General features: G+C 42.9%; 1 protein-coding gene and 1 long non-coding RNA gene across 4 annotated transcripts in view; both read left to right on the forward strand.

Moving 5' to 3' along the window:
- The window catches only part of LOC116059941 (zinc finger protein 239-like), a 104571-nt gene that overhangs the window by 15841 nt on the left and 69964 nt on the right, over nt 1–18766 (forward strand). The window contains exons 1-3 of one of the 3 annotated variants that reach the window (XM_035993908.1): nt 533–683; nt 13353–13406; nt 13452–13547. In XM_035993908.1, coding sequence (XP_035849801.1) covers nt 13365–13406; nt 13452–13547 — 138 coding nt within the window. In that variant the 5' untranslated portion in view covers nt 533–683; nt 13353–13364. Of the gene's footprint in view, nt 684–1724; nt 1951–13352; nt 13407–13451; nt 13548–18766 lie in introns of those variants that run through there. The other 2 variants (XM_035993907.1, XM_035993905.1) reach the window with 2 other exon arrangements.
- LOC116059938 lies at nt 15575–16080 on the forward strand. Its single transcript, XR_004107417.2, has 2 exons — nt 15575–15652; nt 15763–16080. It is a non-coding gene; the product is annotated as an uncharacterized LOC116059938 (long non-coding RNA).

The following is an 18766-nucleotide window of genomic DNA, read 5'->3' on the forward strand; positions in this document are numbered from 1 at the left end:
TACATTTACAGGGTTCAAACTGACACAATGGTGGTGTTTGATTCATTCTGACCCAAATTGTTTTGTCGCCCTTCTGGCTGTTGTTGTATATGGTGATATTTTTGCAAATGTTTCTTAAAAAATGAATGATCTCTATCCACTGCAACGCTATGTTTTTCATTTAAAACAGTTTATTTAAAATAGTTATACTTATCAAACAGATGAAATTAAGAATAAAGGCCTGCCTCTAATAAAAGCCTGCTTCAAATACAAGCCTGGTACCTTCTGCAGTTCAGGTAAATAAAGGCCCCGGCTTTTATTTGAGGAAATACGGTGTGTGTGTGTGTGTGTGTGTGTGTGTGTGTGTATATATATATATATATATATATATATATATATATATATATATATATATATATATATATATATATATATATATATATATATATATATATATATGTATATATATATGTATATATGTATATATGTATGTGTAGTTCCCCTGCTGACCTCCAGGCGGCACCGTTCTTTCATTTTAAACTTTTAATGTGAAAACCTTTGTCTTGGAGGAAACCGGAAGTCTCGTTGTTCCCCTGTGATCTATCTCGTGCTGGCGGTAGAATAGCTGTGTAGTCTGTTAGCTGCTGATCTTATTGGACCGTTTTAGGAGACAGAGCTCGAGGTAAAGCCACACACACACTCAGGTAAAACCTCTAATGACTGCTCTTTATCACGGCGATCAAAGCGAGGAGAAGGCTGAGCTGCGCATGCGTCGCCAGTGAATGATTTCAGGTGTGCTCCGTGTGTTCTCCTCTGACTGCATTAGCAGCATTCCAGCTGGGTGAAGCTGTCCTCAACATAGAGCTTCTTCTACCACATTTATGCCGCGTTCTGTTTACCAACTTTTGTATTCCTGAAACAGACGTCATACCCGAGTTGAATGCGTTCTATTTAAAAGTCTGATTTTCATTGTTGTCATTAGCTGTAGCCCGGTTAGCTATTGTTAGCAACCAGTTGATAACAAGGCATTACGCCGTTTTTTGTGCATGCAAACAACGTAACAACATGTCCACAGATAGAAGTTGACCATGCCTGAGTGAACGACTGATTTAGTGAGACACAAATAAGACAGAAGGTCTATAACTTTATGTTACAGGCAAAATATCCTTGTTTGGTACAGATCCTCGCAAAAATCACACTACAATTATTATTTTAAATATTTTTTTTATATTTTTCAATGAAAATGAGAATAATGATACAAAAACGATCATTCCCTCCAATATTGTGTATCACAATCGCAATATCAGTCAAAAATAATCACAGTTAGATGTTTTCCTCACATCGTGCAGCCCTAATCTGTGCAGAACAGATAAAGAAGGACTGAGTGATCTCTGAGGGCGAAGCATATGATGTGTGGGAGATGATGGAAGAACAGCAAGACTAACCCAGATATGAATATGTTTGCTGCCTTTGGGTTTTATGTAACCATGGGTGTTTCCTGCTTTTAAAATTCAGCTGCTGAGGGTGATCGGCAGTCAGTGTGTCTGTACTCATGAGGTGCATGTAATAGATTCCTTGCTGCAAGTAAACTAGTTTTGAAGAAGACTCCAGGGACTCTGTCAAGTCTTTGATAGTCATCCTAACAGCTTCTATTGTTGTTCTTTTAGTTGTGTGTGGATGTGAGGAGAACGAGAGGAGACAGCAGCTCCTGAATATCTCTGCATGCTTTGATTTGTACTGAACAGAATCCAGAGTGAGTCCAGCAGCCCCAGTGGAGATCTGAGAGGAATGGAGGAGGACAACCAGAACCAGGAGCAGCGGAGCAACCAGGTCCCCAGGAGACCAGCAGCAGACTGGGACTCTGATACCAACGAGGTCCCCAGGAGACCAGCAGCAGACTGGGACTCTGATACCAACGAAGTCCCCAGGAGACCAGCAGCAGACTGGGACTCTGATAGCCGCCATGTTCAGGTCAGTGTTCAGGACACAACAACCACTCAGAACAGTAGCGCTGAGATGAAAAAGAGGCTGATGGTCAGCCACTGTGGTACAGCGGCATATGCCGATCCCCTGGCTCCACTGGCTGCTCACTACACCAACCTGTCGGCACATTTTTAACAGCAGGGGGACTTGGTAACGTTAGGCAACGCTTAGTGACAGTTGGGTAATTATATATATTCTTAGCCTGACAAGGGTCTGGGAACTCACCATTGGGAGGGCACAATCTGAGGTGCGGGCTGAACGGTTGTCTTTCAGATTCCCTCTGCACCAATAGGATAGCTCTACAACCAATCAGAGCAACGCTAGTTGATAGATTCAACTTTAAACTGTAAACACATCTTCCTTTTTTAAGAATGACTTCAGTGACGTTCTTTGTTCTTTTCTCAAAGAAAAGCTGAACTCCAAGTCTTCCAGAGACCGCTGTTCACCAGCAGCAGCCATAAGCCCCGCCCACCATCTCTATACACAATGTGATTGGCCTGACTAGAGTTTGGTTTTTCCAGCTCCCAAGCCAACAGAGTTGCTAGACGACCCTGGCTGTAAATTACATTTGCTGCCGCTAGTGTGGTCTAGATTTCTAGGCTAATATATTCTTGCAGATGTACCCAGAGTATTAGAGCTAACATGAGCTAACATGGCTATTGTTGGCTTCGCTACCATAGTGGCTTATTCCCACAGAAACGTTAACGTAATTCATTCAAAGTGGCCTCATGGTAAATAATGAATAACATTATGCCATATGTGTGCATGGTTAATGTTCTGCAATGTGGAGTTTTATGATGGAATGTGTGATCACGTTCTAATAAACATGCCAAGAGTAATTTTATTTTTTGTTTTATTATGGTGTTAAGTACAGTTTAGTTTGCCCTAAGGTTGTTAGCTTTAAAGAGGTGATAGTATGCTTTTTGGCTTTTTCCCTTTCCTTAGCTGTGTTGCAAAACTGCTCCAAACAGCTCTGTTGTAGTGAAGCCTTTTCTTCGTTGACGAGCTGACGTCAGAGCGGCCGGAGAGTTGAGATTCTATCATGTCCAGGAGACGCTGTATTCATCAGTGCAAGGGGAAATTTCCTCTTTTTCGTCTTCCAAAAGACGATGAATTGAAGAGTCAGTGGTTACACTTTGTTTTTGGCACTATTCCCCAGGACTACAACCCCAACGTTATGTTGTGTTCTGTCCATTTTACGGAGGACTGCTTCCTGAACCGGCAACAGTTCGATTCAGGATTTCAAACCGATTAGTTCTGAAAGACGGTGCAGTTCCGACTCTGTCTGGCCATCCTGGAGATTCAGAACCACAGCCTGTAAGTACGCTATATTTTGTAAAACTTTTCCAAGTGTTCAAGTGGGCAGTTGAATCTCAAGGTTGTAGCTAACCTACAGCTAAAGCTGTAGCTAATGTTATATATATGTTATATATGTTGTGTTCGATTATTTTTTTAAATATGGTGATGGGTTGTGTATTTCAAGATGTGAAATATTGCTGTTGTGTGGATGTGTATTTATGAGTAACTTATACCAGCTGCTGTTACGGTGGCAGTGAAATGTAGCCTCGTTACAAAGTTAGCAGAAGCTAACTTTGTAGCTAGCTAGCGCTAACGTTTTGTGTTCAAATGGTTTTGTTCAAAGCGTTTGACCACAATTACGTAACACTGCCTTAAAATCGGCTATTGCTTTTCGGTCAAAACATGAGGAACAGTGTACAAGTGTGCATGGCAGTGGTGGCCTGAAGGTCAGAGAAGAGAGGAGGTCCAGGACCGGGAGGTCGTCGGTTCAATCCGCAGACCAACAAGATAAAATTTGGGTGAGAAAAGACCTTGTCCCTCCCTCATTAATACCACTGAGGTGCCGTTGAGCAAGGCCCTTAACCCCAACGGCTCCAGTGGAGCTGCTCAGTGGCAGCAGATCAGACTGCGGTAGTACTGGGCAGCTTCCAGGTGTAAATGTGTGCAACTGTGTGAATGTGATCAGGGCGTTCCTGCAAAAAGAGAGGCTGCCTCTCAGTGAACCTCCCCTGAATAAATAAAGGTTAAATAAAAAAAGTAAAGGTATGTTTAGAACGTTAATGCTACTTTACAGGTTGATTGGTAAGGGCACGAAACCACTGTATGTATGTGTATATGTACCTCAGCTAATTTGGTAGTGTTGGTTAATGTTGTTGTGTAAAGTGGTAAACGACGTTTAAGTTGCTTTGTAACGTGGAGACCGTTGTCCATAACCAACAGTATATTTGCTCCCTAGACTAGCAAAAGGATGTCGTGGTGTGTTCATTTGTTTACATGCTACATGTTCTGTCTCCTGATTTCACAGGGGATACGTTAGCGTTGCAGATACTGACTCTTTTCATCTGATTACTGTGTTATTACAGAGTACATCACAGCAGCACCTTGAAACCCCACACCTTTCCACTACATTCCATGACATAGGATGCCAGACGGAACCACCACAAAATATGTCAGTGGGCACACAGTCCGGAGCTCCAAAAGTCAGCACACAGCTGTCCATGGATACACTGAGGGCTTCCATGAGAAGCAAAGGTAAATAACAAAAGCATAACATTTTTGCATTTTTTGTTCACATGCAGTACATGCTTTGCTGTGCTGAAAAACCAATATATAATAAACATGAGCATTTCATTTCATAAAATGTATATATCTATCTATAAAATATCTATTTAATTTTTTCCTTTTCTTCATAGGCACCCAGGCAACGGTGCCCTGTGTTAGTGTTTACACTGAGACCACTTCAAGCCCATTGTCTTAAACACCTACAAGACCCCAGCATTACAGACCTGGCAAGAGACCTCGTCTTGAGTTGGAGGAGGAGGAAGAGGAAGAGGGAGACACATCAACAGAGTTGCAAGCTGTGCCACAAGACTCAACATACACTCACCTTGAAGATTATTAGGAACACCCTACTAATACCGTGGTTGACCCCCTTTCGCCTTCAGAACTGCCTTAATTCTTCATGGCATTGATTCAACAAGGTGCTGGAAGCATTCTCTAGAAATCTTGGCCCATATTGATAGGATAGCATCTTGAAGTTGATGGAGATTTGTGGGATGCACATCCAGGGCAGGAAGCTCCCGCTCCACCACATCCCAAAGATGTTCTATTGGGTTGAGATCTGGTGACTGTGGGGGCCATTTTAGTACGGTGAACTCATTGTCATGTTCAAGAAACCAATTTGAAATGATTGGAGCTTTGTGACATGGAGCATTATCCTGCTGGAAGTAGCCATCAGAGGATGGTACATGGTGGTCATAAAGGGATGGACATGGTCAGAAACAATGCTCAGGTAGGCTGTGGCATTTAAACGATGCCCAATTGGTACTAAGGGTCCTAAAGTGTGCCAAGAAAACATCCCCCACACCATTACACCACCACCACCACCAGCCTGCCCAGTGGTAACAAGGCATGATGGATCCATGTTGTCATTCTGTTTACACCAAATTCTGACTCTACCATCTGAATGTCTCAACAGAAATCGAGACTCATCAGACCAGGCAACATTTTTCCAGTCTTGAAATGTCCAATTTTGGTGAGCTTGTGCAAATTGTAGCCTCATTTTCTTATTTTTAGTGGAGATGAATGGTACCCGGTGGGGTCTTCTGCTGGTGTAGCCCATCCGCCCCAAGGTTGTTTGTGTTGTGGCTTCACAAATGCTTTGCTGCATACCTCGGTTGTAACGAGTGGTTATTTGAGTCAATTCAATTTCATTCTTTGTAAACCCTAGAAATGGTTGTGGGTGAGAATCCCAGTAACTGAGCAGATTGGAAAATACTCAGACCAGCCCGTCTGGCACCAACAACCATGCCACGCTCAAAGCTTAGATCACCTTTCTTTCTCATTCTGACATTCAGTTTGGAGTTCAGGAGATTGTCTAGACCTGGACCACACCCCTAAATGCATTGAAGCAGCTTCCAAGTGATTGGTTGATTAGATAATTGCATTAACGAAAAATTGAACAGGTGTTCCTAATAATCTTCAAGGTGAGTGTATATCCCTGGTGACTCTGTTCTAACGGACGAATCTGCCATGTCGTAAGTTCGATATTTCAGCAGAAATATTAAACTGGGTAGGAAAGCTAAAGCAAGAATGAATTCTTTCTGGGTTTTTTTAAGGTTTGAGCCAGTGTCTACTTATAAGGATTATAAGTACATAGTTTTTGAAAGCTGCCTAAGGGAGCTTTTTCAAAGCTGTCCTGTATGCAAGAGGCAGTGTGACCTTCAGCGACGGAAAATGGGAACGTATGTGTCATTCACACAGCTCTGCCCACACTGCAACTATTCAAGACAGTGGCAGAGTCAGCCTGTTGTAGGAAGTACCCCTGTCGGCAACCTACACCTGTCAGCGGCAACATATTACACCGGTGCATCCTTCATCCAACTGGAAAAGGTATTGCTATAACTATTTAATATGAAATGGCAATCACTGTACCGTTTTCACAAACGTACCAATTTTACATGTTTTCACAGATATGCAAGGCCATAAATCTTCAGATTTTCCAGTATGACACCTTCAGGAGGCATGCTAGGAGTTTTCTGGAGCCAGCCATAATCCACAAATGGAAGATGGATCAGCAACATCTTTTTCAAAAGTTACTGCATGGAGGAAAGATTGGAGTCAGTGGAGATATGCGAGCTGACTCCCCAGGTAAGACAAAAGTCCCAAAAGTCTGTTCTTAAAAGCATGGTACTTATACATTCAATTTCAGTTGCAAAGCCTTGACATTGTCTTTGTTATATAATCTTCAGGGCACTCAGCAAAGTATGGGAGCTACATGCTGATGCACCTAGACAGTAACCGCATTATTGACCTTCAGCTTGTTCAGGTGGGTCCCATGTTTTGGGATTTTTGTTTTTTGCCTTGCGACATGATGAAAGATGATTCTGTATAGCTTTCAATGTCTCACATTTATGTCTATGCATTTTTGTCCCACCACCAGAGCAATGAAGTAGATGGTAGTTACCACATGGAGAAGGAGGGCCTTAAACGCTGCCTGGATCTACTGGATTCAAACGGTTTGGAGGTGGACTACATTGTCACTGACTGTCATCCACAGATCCAGAAGTATCTGAGGGAGCGCAGCATCACCCACTTCTATGATGTGTGGCACTTTGAGAAAGGTATGTGTTCATCCTTGTTTATGTCAGTGTGACTCATTGACATACTTTGTGTTTAGTTACTCGTCAAAGAATGTCCTGAATATCAATTCATTGCATATGTACTTTCTGCAAGGTTTGTCAAAGAAACTTGACAAAGTTGCGCAAAACAAGGACTGCGGGGTGCTGAAGAAGTGGCTGCGTAGCATTAAAAACCACGTCTACTGGAGTGCAACATCGTCAACATCAGGGCCAGAGAAGGTAGCCAAGTGGACGTCGATTGTCAACTAGGGCTGAACGATTTTTGAAAATAATCTAATTGCGATTTTTTCCCCCCAAATATTGCGATTTCGATTCGATTATTTTTTTAAGCTCTTTGTCTTCTGTATTATTCAACAAAGAATAATATAATAATGTATAGTATGAACACACAATTACACACTAGACAGTTAAATAAGTAAAATATAGTACACACACACACACACACACGTAATTTTTTACAGTGCACAGAGAGGAGCTGCCTCCAGCCCCTCCCCCTCGTTTAGTTGCGTGCTGCCGTGTGCACTTGTTCAGAGAGGCTATCGTTACGTTAGCTAGTTGCTGGTGTTCTTGTTCAGAGAGGCTATCGTTACGTTAGCTAGTTGCTGGTGTTCTTGTTCAGAGAGGCTATCGTTACGTTAGCATGTTGCTGGTGTTCTTGTTCAGAGAGGCTATCGTTGCGTTAGCTAGTTGCTGGTGTTCTTGTTCAGAGAGGCTATCGTTACGTTAGCATGTTGCTGGTGTTCTTGCCGTGGGATTAACTGTACTAATAAAACCGTTGAAACACCGCGGCCACGCTGCTGTGAAAGCTCCCCGAACGTCATTTATCAGAGTCTGATTGTTACCCCTCTCAGTGGCAGCTCCTCCACTCATATCTTTATAACGGAGCTAACCGTTAACCGGAGCTAACCGCTAATCAGAGCTAATCGTTGCCAACCGAGCCTTCAGTTCTGTGTGTCTGTATCCATTAACTGCATGTATGGACTCGAACCAGAATAAAACCCTTCATTTTATTAAAATGGCTGTAAAAGTTTTAAACTACAACTCAGAGTTGTTTGAATGACAGAAATCAGCTAAAGTACAGTGTAGCGTTAGCATGCTAGTTGATGCTTTCTCTACGGAGTGCAGACTGATTGCTCTCGTGAGTCATGTGATCAAATCGCAGCCTTTGCGATTAGGAAATCGCGTTTTAACATATGGCGATATTATCGAAAATGCAATTAATCGTTCAGCCCTATTGTCAACCACATCCAGAACGTGCACTTGCATGAAAACCCTCTTTTCCCTAAGTGCCAACATCCTGATAGAGTGTCAAGGGATCCAAGTAAATGGTTTAAACCAGGTATGTAAAGAAAATGTGATTAAAAGAACTACATTTAAAATGCAATCTTTTTTGCTTATAATATTAATAACAAAAAACCACCACTACCAAACATCATCCCTGGAGGCTTTCCACAGTTTGATCCTTCGCTTCACACCCAAGAATGTGGTTTTCCCTTTCATGGGCATGCTTTGCAGGTAATACAATGAATACATTCAGTAAAATCGTACACCACAGCTACTACCTCATGGCTAATGTACATAATATCAAAATTGTTTTGTCACTTCAGTTTGCAATTGTATTTTTGTAGGTTGTACCTTGCAGCCATGCACTACAATGAAAATGCAGACCGCGAGCAAGCCACAACATCTGCAGGACAACCCGTATTCAAGGTTGTGTTTCACAAGTCCAGGAAGGGAGAGGTGAAATAATAATCACGATTATTTTGATCAATATATTGATCACGATTATCACGATTATTTGTTAATTTTAAACAAAACAAATTTTATTGTCACATAGGCTAATTATAACTGCTTTCACATCCATATGGTGCTACATTCCTCCTTTGTTGAAGGATACTATGAAGGAGCCATTTCAGCTGTTGTGCGACCGCTTTCCAAACATGCGCGTTTGCAGTGAAAAGATATAGGCAACGCAATTTTCTGTTCACGTTAACGGCGCACGTTAAAATCCCGGTGCCAATAGGGCACCGGTGCCCGGTATCTACCGGACGAAATAGCAACGCGGATTACGGTGCCACTTAAATGTCTGCGTTGCGCTGATGCTCCAAAAAAGACGTTAGAGGCAACAGAAACATCGCTGCATGTCACGCTAGTAAACACTAATAACACGTTACATGGCAGCTAACGTTAGCCTACCATTAGCTACAGTAGTAAACACGGCTAAAATACTGACAGCTAAACGCTGTAGTGTGAGCGTGTAGCGGGACGTACAACAGGCTGCCGCTAAAGCTACGAGATAAAAGACTCAAACTAGCACTGGTCACTGCTGTTGTCTGAACAACAACACAGACGGGACTAAATGTTGCGTTTACTGGTAAACTGGTACACCTTGTGACGACTTATGACCGACTGCTATCTGTTGTGGACTGTTCCTCACGTTACTCTGTCCTCTGTGACTGTCTACATCTAAACTAAGCTGGCGGTGCAGGGAACCACTCTGATTGGCTCATTGAACCACTCTGATTGGCTCATGGAGGCACGTGATCAGAGAGTGGTTTACGGAGCGTTCTATGAACTGAATGAAGCATTTTAAATATCGCTCGATCACGTGAATTTGATCGTGGGAAGCCAAAATCGTGATTGTGATTAAAATTCGATTAATTGTGCAGCCCTAGCTGGCAATCACTGATCACAGCCTCCAGCTGCCTCTCGTTTGCCCTCGGTAGGCCAGGACAAAAGGAGTCACGCAAACCAAGACAGGTTAGTCTGTGTTTGCCACTCAAGCTAACCACTGCTCTCTGTTCTGCACCCAGAAAGCCCATAAATCAAGCCATGGATGACTGGAGCTGAATGACTCATCAATTTCCACTGGAACTCGAGGCCTCCTGTCCCCTCCTTGCCCAACTACACCGGTGAGCCCCTCTACTGCACCTCGCCTACCCAGCTGAATTCCCCAATACCTAAACCAACCCTGCACACTAGCCACGCCACGAGGGAGCTACACCACTGCACTCTTTATTTTGCTGTACTAAGAAAGTGGTGGGTTTTCAGTGCAATTTGATTCTGGTCCATTCTTGTCCATTCTTATATATGGTAAACGTAAAAAATAAATACTTAAGTGATGATTTATATGCATTAATTCACAGAATATGTGGAAGAACCTATGAGGCTGGTTTTCCAGGAGATGTTCGAGGACCCAACGCCATTTGTTGAGGTGCTGAAGTCCATCCCCATCCCCAAGGACCTGGCATCGGAACGTGAGAGACCCTCAAAGGAGGAAGTGGTTGCCCGCCATGTTTTCCCGCGTTGTTCAAGGAACAGTCGGAACCCTACATACTATGCACCCGGATCCAGAAACTGCAGGCGTATCCGGCGTACAACGCACGACGGGATTACCACCCTAACAGTCCTTCCCAAGAAGCCCCAGCACCAGCCACCAGACAAAGCCAAGATAGGCAAGGTGCCTGTAGCACCTGTATGGACAGGACTGGACAATAGTGAACATCCCTCTTAATTGTAGTGTATATCTGTATGTTTTCCTATTATGTATATTAAGAGTTATCTATTTATATAACTGTTTTGACATTTGATAAAAATAAAGACATTGTAATTAATGTATTAATTAATTGTGATTTCTTCATTAGGTCTTTTTAGGTCATACTCTTTTTCTGTTCGACACCTCAAAGGTCCGTAGTCTGCTCTGTACATAGTGTAGATGTTCCGCAGGGTGTAGTGGTTCAAACAGGTTGGCTCTAGGTCTGGATGGTAAACCATGCAGGTAGGTGGGACAGGAACCTGTTGCATTCGTGTAACAACCTAATAATAAAAATAAGTAATTCATTTAGAATAAATATTACCTGAGGAGGCAACATTGCTGCAAAATGCAGATATTGATTGATGAAGCTACATGTATTTGTTAAACTTTAATGTATAGAACAAATGGTGTTGTCAGAGATCATAGAAATGATATATAATTGATTACAAACAGTTACATCCAGGAGGTGATTTGAAATTATGATACATTTTTGCACAACGGTAAAAGTAAACGTGACAACACATTTGAAACTAGGCTAATTGTATTTGTATATTTCTTTAAGGATACATTTTGTAGTATTTTACAACAGAGGTTAGTCAAAATCATATCCACTTTGCATAACTGTTGTATATGGTGTAGTTCATTATAATTGCCATTCGTCTTTCTTGGCAACAGATGTTTTCGACTTCAGTGGGCATTGTCGGACAAGTCCACCTAAATATATATATCACAGTAACAACTTTATGTCCATTGACTGTCTGGAGGGTATCTAACTTTTTTAATATATATATATATATATATATATATATATATATATATATATATATATATATATATATATATATATATATAATATATAAAAAAAAAAAAGTTAGATACCCTTACGTTTTTTATATATATATATATATATATATATATATATATATATATATATGTTATATATAAAAAAAAAAAGTTAGATACCCTCCAGACAGTCAATGGACATAAAGTTGTTACTGTGATAGTTACTGTGATATATATGTATATATACATATATATATATATATGTATATGTATATATGTATATATATATGTATATGTATATATATATGTATATGTATATATGTATATATATATGTATATATATATATATGTATATATATATATACATATATATATATATATATATATATATATATATATATATATATATATATAAAAACGTTGGATACCCTCCAGACAGTCAATGGACATAAAGAAGTTACTGTGATATATATATATATATATATATATATATATATATATATATATATATATATATATATAAATATAAAAAAACTTTTTATATATATATATATATATATATATATATATATATATATATATATATATATAAAAAAAGTTAGATCTTAGAAAGTTAGTCTTACTCCAGTCTAGGTTGCGAAGCTGGTTCGGGTTGTTCTACCTCTGTTTCGGGATCAGACTCTGGTTCAAACATGTACGGCTGGGCTGAAGCCATGGTTACCGGTAGATAGATGCTAGATCGGGCGTGTTTGTATTGGATCACACTAGCATGCTATCAGGGCCCGCCCTACTCTGCATCTAAGTGGCTAGTTGTCCTTACCTAGCTACTGCGCATGTGTGACTCCAAACAAAGATGGGATAGCAGTAAGATGTCTCACTCTGTAGCTAAAACAGAGAGCTCAACACTCTCTGTTAAAAAAGAGTAAAAGAGGAGCTGCAGCAATGTGCAGTACAACAAAAATATGGTGTTTTTTGAAAATGAAACCATGTAAACCTATTCTGGTACAACCTCTAAATATAATTATGAACCTGAAAATGAGCATAATATCACCTCTTTAAATCGTATATACTGTTAGCTATACCTCTAATATTAATTCAGGCTAGGGTACATCGGTAATGATATTTAAAATGACTTAGTTAACGTTACTTTCCTTTCAAAAGCATCACTCACCCGTGGTTTGCTCCATAGGGTTTGTCACGTAGTGGCCCCCTGGTTCGCTCCATAGGGTTTGACACTTATTCAGGGTGGCACCGAATCCTGATTTGGATGAATATTGGGCTTTTTGATGGTGTTGGGTTTCTGCCGAACCGTAGAATTTTTTTCCCACTGAACCCTGCGCTTGCACTACACGCGCTACACTGGTCGACGTAATGACGCCACCGTTGATTACGGGAAGGTGTTTACGTAGGTGGAGCGTTCAGTGCAGTAGGCTGTGAGAAAGTAAAAAAATGGAACGTGTGAGCAGAAAAAGTGTTGTTTGGCAGTACTTTCAGTCAAAAGAAGGCCATTCAAGTCCAGCTACATGTTCAATTTACAATGCTGATTTGTCTCATGGTGGCGAGGACCCTAAACAATACACATCACCACTGTTAAAACATTTGGTATGAAACATCCGAAAGAATACGAGTTGTGCATGAAGGAATCTACAGACAGCAGCCAAAATGCAGCAACTTCAGGAAGGACAGTCACTGTTTACTTCATTAATGTGTTTACTGTGTTCATGGACAGAGGATGGGATGAGGATTCAGCAAAATCTGAACCAGTGGATTCGGTATTCAGCCGAACCCCAAAAATCTGGATTCGGTGCATCCCTAACCTTATTATTAGCCTGCATTAAAATACAACAGGTACATATTACTGTTCCGTTAAGTCCTGTTATTGTTTTAACATTGTGACCATTGCTGGATTTCAGGACAAGAGAGGAATGGAGGAGGACAACCAGAACCAGGAGCAGCGGAGCAACAAGGTCCTCAGAAGAGAAGCAGCAGACTGGGACTCTGATACCAACGAGGTCCCCAGGAGACCAGCAGCAGACTGGGACTCTGATACCAACGAGGTCCCCAGGAGACCAGCAGCAGACTGGAACTCTGATAGCAGAAATGTTCAGGTCAGTGTTCAGGACACAACAACCACTCTAAAGAAACCAGGAAGAGAGTCGAGGCTCCGTTCATTCTGCCATTAGGAAGCAGAGTACGAGGGCGTGCCCTGACAGTACCTAGGTAAGGACTACTAGCCAGTCAGAAGCAGAGTATGAGGGCGTGCCATGCTAGCAGCTTGGCGAGCATTATAACGTGTGTTACAAAGTGACACAGATTTGTCTCTGAAGTAAAGGCTGGACTACAATAGAGCTGTTTGGAACAGTTTGTGAACACTGTTAACATGTCAGCATCCGGCACATATATTCCTTCATTTTTTCATATATTATTGTATGAAGAGTTAAAATTGTGAGAGCAAGTCTAGGGTTTAAAGAAGGTTGCTCACTATCTCTCTCTCTCTCTCTCTCTCTCTCTCTCTCTCTCTCTCTCTCTCTCTGTTTGTTGCTATAGAAACAGAGAGGAAAAAAGGGACCCAAACGTCACCACTGTCAACACTGTGACAAATCCTTCACCACATCTGTAAAGTTAAAGATTCATCAGAGAGTTCACACTGGAGACAAACCTTACAGCTGTGATCTATGTGGGGCAGCTTTCGCACAACAGAGTACCTTAAAAAACCATCAACGCATTCACACTGGAGACAAACCTTACAGCTGTGATCTATGTGGGGCAGCTTTTGCACGCCAGGGTACCCTAAAAAGCCATCAACGCATTCACACTGAAGAAAAGCCGTACAGCTGTGATCAATGCGGGAAAACGTTTTCTCAGAGTAGCCACCTTAAAAGTCACCAGCGCATTCACACTGCAGAGAAGCCGTACTGGTGTGATCAATGTGGGAAAACGTTTGCTCGTAGTGGTAGCCTTTACTCTCACCAGCGCATTCACACTGGAGAGAAGCCATACTGGTGTGAACAATGTGGAAAAATGTTTTCTGAGAGTAGTAGCCTTAAATCTCACCAGCGCATTCACACTGGAGAGAAGCCCTACTGGTGTGAACAATGTGGTAAAATGTTTTCTCGGAGTAGTCACCTTAAAATACACCAGCGCATTCACAATGGAGACAAGCCTTACAGCTGTGATCAATGTGGGGCAGCTTTCATACAACAGAGTACCTTAAAAAACCATCAACGCATTCACACTGGAGACAAACCTTACAGCTGTGATCAATGTGGGGCAGCTTTTGCACGCCAGGGTACCCTAAAAAGCCATCAACGCATTCACACTGAAGAAAAGCCGTACAGCTGTGATCATTAGGGGCTTTCCAACCGGAGGGATTTTTGCAGTTCTTAGAACTTAATGTTCCTAGAAGACTTTTTTTGTCGTGTTCTGACAGGAAAAATTTGGGGATTTTTATGTTCCTCTGGCCAAAGTAGCGTACTTTTTTAGCTCCTACTTCAGAGCAGGGTCTTTTCCCTTTTCCCTTTTCCTAGGTTTACTTGATTTGTCGAACTTATAAGTCACACCCACTGCCAACTCGAACTTGCAGACAGAGCAACAACCAACAACGGGACATTTTTAACAATTTTCACCATCTTATTCATCATTAAATTCACTTCTGACAACGTTTTAGGCAAGGAATTAACTGTTTAGATTTCGAATATAGGCAGTCTTGTGAAAATTGATGCCGAATTGACAATTTGCTTCAAAGTTTTCGGAGTGGAGGAGCTCCATGAAGTGAGGTGACAGCCAGCAAGCGCCTGCCCCGGCCTCTAGCTCGTCGCTCGGCCAGTCATGCTCAGACACCTAGCTGTAAGCGGGAGCTCTCTCAGACCGCTCTCGTAAATAAGAGGCTTTTATTTCGCCGTTGACGGTTCGTTTGTTTAAATATCACAACACATGTCCATCATAAGATTAACGGGAACCTGTGGTTAACTTCCGTGCTTGCGTCTCTCCCTTACCCCTCCTAACAGTCCCTATGGCCACCTGGCCAGTGGGAATGCAAACGGAAAAAAAGATTTTGGGGGAGAGTAGTTCTTAGAACTGCTGAGAAGTGTACTTTTCCTCTAAAAAGTACCAGTACTATCCGGTCGTAAAGCACCTAATGTGGGAAAATGTTTTCTCAGAGTAGCCACCTTAAAAGTCACCAGCGCATTCACACTGGAGAGAAGCTGTACTGGTGTGATCAATGTGGGAAAATGTTTGCTCGTAGTAGGTGAGAGTAGCTTTTGCAAGCCAGGGTACCCTAAAAAGCCATCAACGCTTTCACACTGAAGAAAAGCTGTACAGCTGTGATCAATGTGGGAAAACGTTTTCTCAGAGTAGCCACCTTAAAAGTCACCAGTGGATTCACACTGGAGAGAAGTTGTACTGGTGTGATCAATGTGGGAAAACGTTTGCTCGTAGTGGTAGCCTTTACTCTCACCAGCGCATTCACATTGGAGAGAAGCCGTACTGGTGTGAACAATGTGGAAAAAGTTTTCTGAGAGTAGTCACCTTAAATCTCACCAGCTCATTCACACTGCCTCGTAGTGAACATGTTTCAGAGCCAAGCTGTTTCCTCCTGCCTCCTCCTCATGCCCTGATAGCTGTGTTGTTATATTCTGATCTTGTCTCCACATTGAAGGCTGACCAGCATTAACTATGGTTACGTATGTAACCGCGGTTCTATGAGTTTCGGATGACCGCCAGAGGCGGTGCTTTCAGCACCTCGATGTCCATCGCACGCATGTGCAGGCCGAGTTTGTATCAACACTGCCCACAATGTAGACACACTCCTGGTGGAGTGCCACCGAACATGAGAAGAGCTTGGAAGACCACTGCTCTTGTGAGCATGGCCGATGGTCTCGGCTATCTATCTTGACAGCCGCTGTTTGGACAGGGCAAGGCCCCGTCTTGGCCCTGTATGACAGACAAACTTTCAGTCCCTCCAGGATTTCGCGATGTCGCGATCGCGCCAATTCACGCGAATTCAACCAATCACCGCAAATTTGGTGCAACTCGCAATTTTGACCAATCACCGCAACTTTTCCGCATATTTGACCAATAACCTGAAGTTTCCCGCGACTTCAACCAATCACAGCAGTCCCACGTGCACTCTGAGAGCCAATGACCAATCGGGAGTGAGAACGGGTGGATCATTTCCTTGTTTTTGATATGAAGACGAGACGTGTGTGTGACACATTTACCAACAAAACGTACAGCGAAAGACTGTGCAAAACATTTCAGACCGTCCGATATATGTTAACATCAATATAGACTTTAACGATTTAAAAGTTGCTGAAATTGCTGCCGTTATCTTCCTGGCTGTCGGCTCTCAGCGGGCGGGGCTACTGCTCCGTACCCCCCGCGACTGACACTTGCGCACACACACACACACACAGACACACACACAAACAACACACACGGTGGATGCAGGAGAAAAAGGGGATGAGACGACACGATGACCTAAATTGAGGACAGCTACGCTCGTTATTGTAAGTTAATGATAAGTTAAAGTCAGTTTTATCAAACCGTATGAATGTGTCCCAGGCCAGGATAGGAAAATAACTAACAATGTAAAGATCAACAAGCCACTGACAGATATGTTCAAATTTGATTCATTCAATAAATTATTATTTTGTTGCCTTAAATCCACCAGCCGTTTTCATATTATACCAACATTTACAGCATCCTGAGCCTTTTTGGTAAGATTACTAGGAAAACTCAGCCCAGAGTAATTTTATTCTCCCCAAAACAAGTTTCCTTTTTATTTTGAAAGAACTATAACACAAATCGCATTTTTTTTTTGCAACTTTTACTGTCTCCCGCAACTTCATTGCAACAAACATACAAAAGACATTGCAACTTTTATCGCAATTTTTTACAAAAGCTCCCGCAACAATCTCAATAAAAGGCCGCGAAATCCTGGAGGGACTGACAAACAATGCGTCTGACTGCCGGATTTGGGCGGTCTCCTGAAGATAAATCCTGAGTGCCCGTACGGGGCACAAAAGCTCCGTGCTCAACCCTAGTTCAGACCCCCAATCTCGGGGTTCAAAGGCTGCCAGCCTAAGAGGATGGTTGATGTATGAGGACGAAAAGGTCTTTGGGAGAAAAGAGGGGTTTGGCCACAAGGTTACTCCTGTACCCCCCCGGATGCCAATGCAGACACTCTCCGTTCATTGAAAAAGCATGTAGCTAACTCTACACCCCCCAGGGGTTCAAATGGGGGTTTGCACAGTGCACGCAAAACAAGGGGCAAGTCCCAGGAGGGCACCGGGTTTCGCCGAGGAGCCCTCAATCGCTGAGCCCACTTTAGGAAGCGGGTCACCAGAGTGTGGGACCCAATAGTCACCCCCTTCACTCTATTGTGCATAGATGAGATGGCGGCAATATACACCCTGATTGTGGAGGCTGCGAGGCCCCGACTGGAGAAAACTGAGTATACCTGGTATGGAGCATTGTGTTGGCTCCTGATTTTGAGCTTGGCACCACTTGGCAAAAAGCTTCCACCTATTAGGATAGAGCACATTGGTGGAGGGTGCCCGGGAACTGTGAATAGTCCACACCACTGCTGGCTCACAGAGCCCTAGCAATGGCTCTGGCCCTTCAGAGGCCAGACCTAAAGTTTCAGCGAGATGGGTTCGGGTGCCAGATTTGGCCGCCCAACTGTGAGAGGAGATCCATTCTCACCGGAAGGCACCAAGGCTATCCCTGTAGAAGTTAGTGTAACCCTGGAAACCATACTCTTCCTGGCCATCTGGGAGCTATTAGCAGTATCTCATGTCCCGCTGCAGACACCCTGTCCAGTGTTGGCAATATTAATGGCAGAGGCGGGAAAGCGTACAGCAGTTGCATAGGCCATGTGTGTGCCAGAGCATCCTGGCCTAGGGGACTCGGTTCCCCGAGAGAAAACCAGAGGGGACAGTGTGTCGTCACCTGGGAAGCAAAAAGATCCATTTCCGCCTTGCCGTACCTGTGCCAGATGGCTCGTACAACCTCTGGGTGAAGTCTCCATTCTCCCAAATGGGGACGCTGGCGGGACAGGAGATCTGTTCTGAGCGCCTGGTAAGTACATTGCCCTCAGGCTCAGCAGGCGAGTGAGCCCACTGCAAAAGCTGCCGAATCAATCCCATGGACTGCATGACTTTGGTGCTCCCCTGGTGGTTGATATGGTAGACTACCGACATATTGTCTGTTCTGATAAGTACATGCCTCCCTACCAGCACTGGGAGGAAATGCTGTAGGGCAAGCAGAACCCTAACCCTCAGCCCTAACGTGGAGTGGAGCTAGTGCCACCGCTACACACCGG

Source organism: Sander lucioperca, chromosome 17, assembly GCF_008315115.2.
Source record: "Sander lucioperca isolate FBNREF2018 chromosome 17, SLUC_FBN_1.2, whole genome shotgun sequence".
In the NCBI taxonomy this organism is placed as follows: Eukaryota; Metazoa; Chordata; class Actinopteri; order Perciformes; family Percidae; genus Sander; species Sander lucioperca.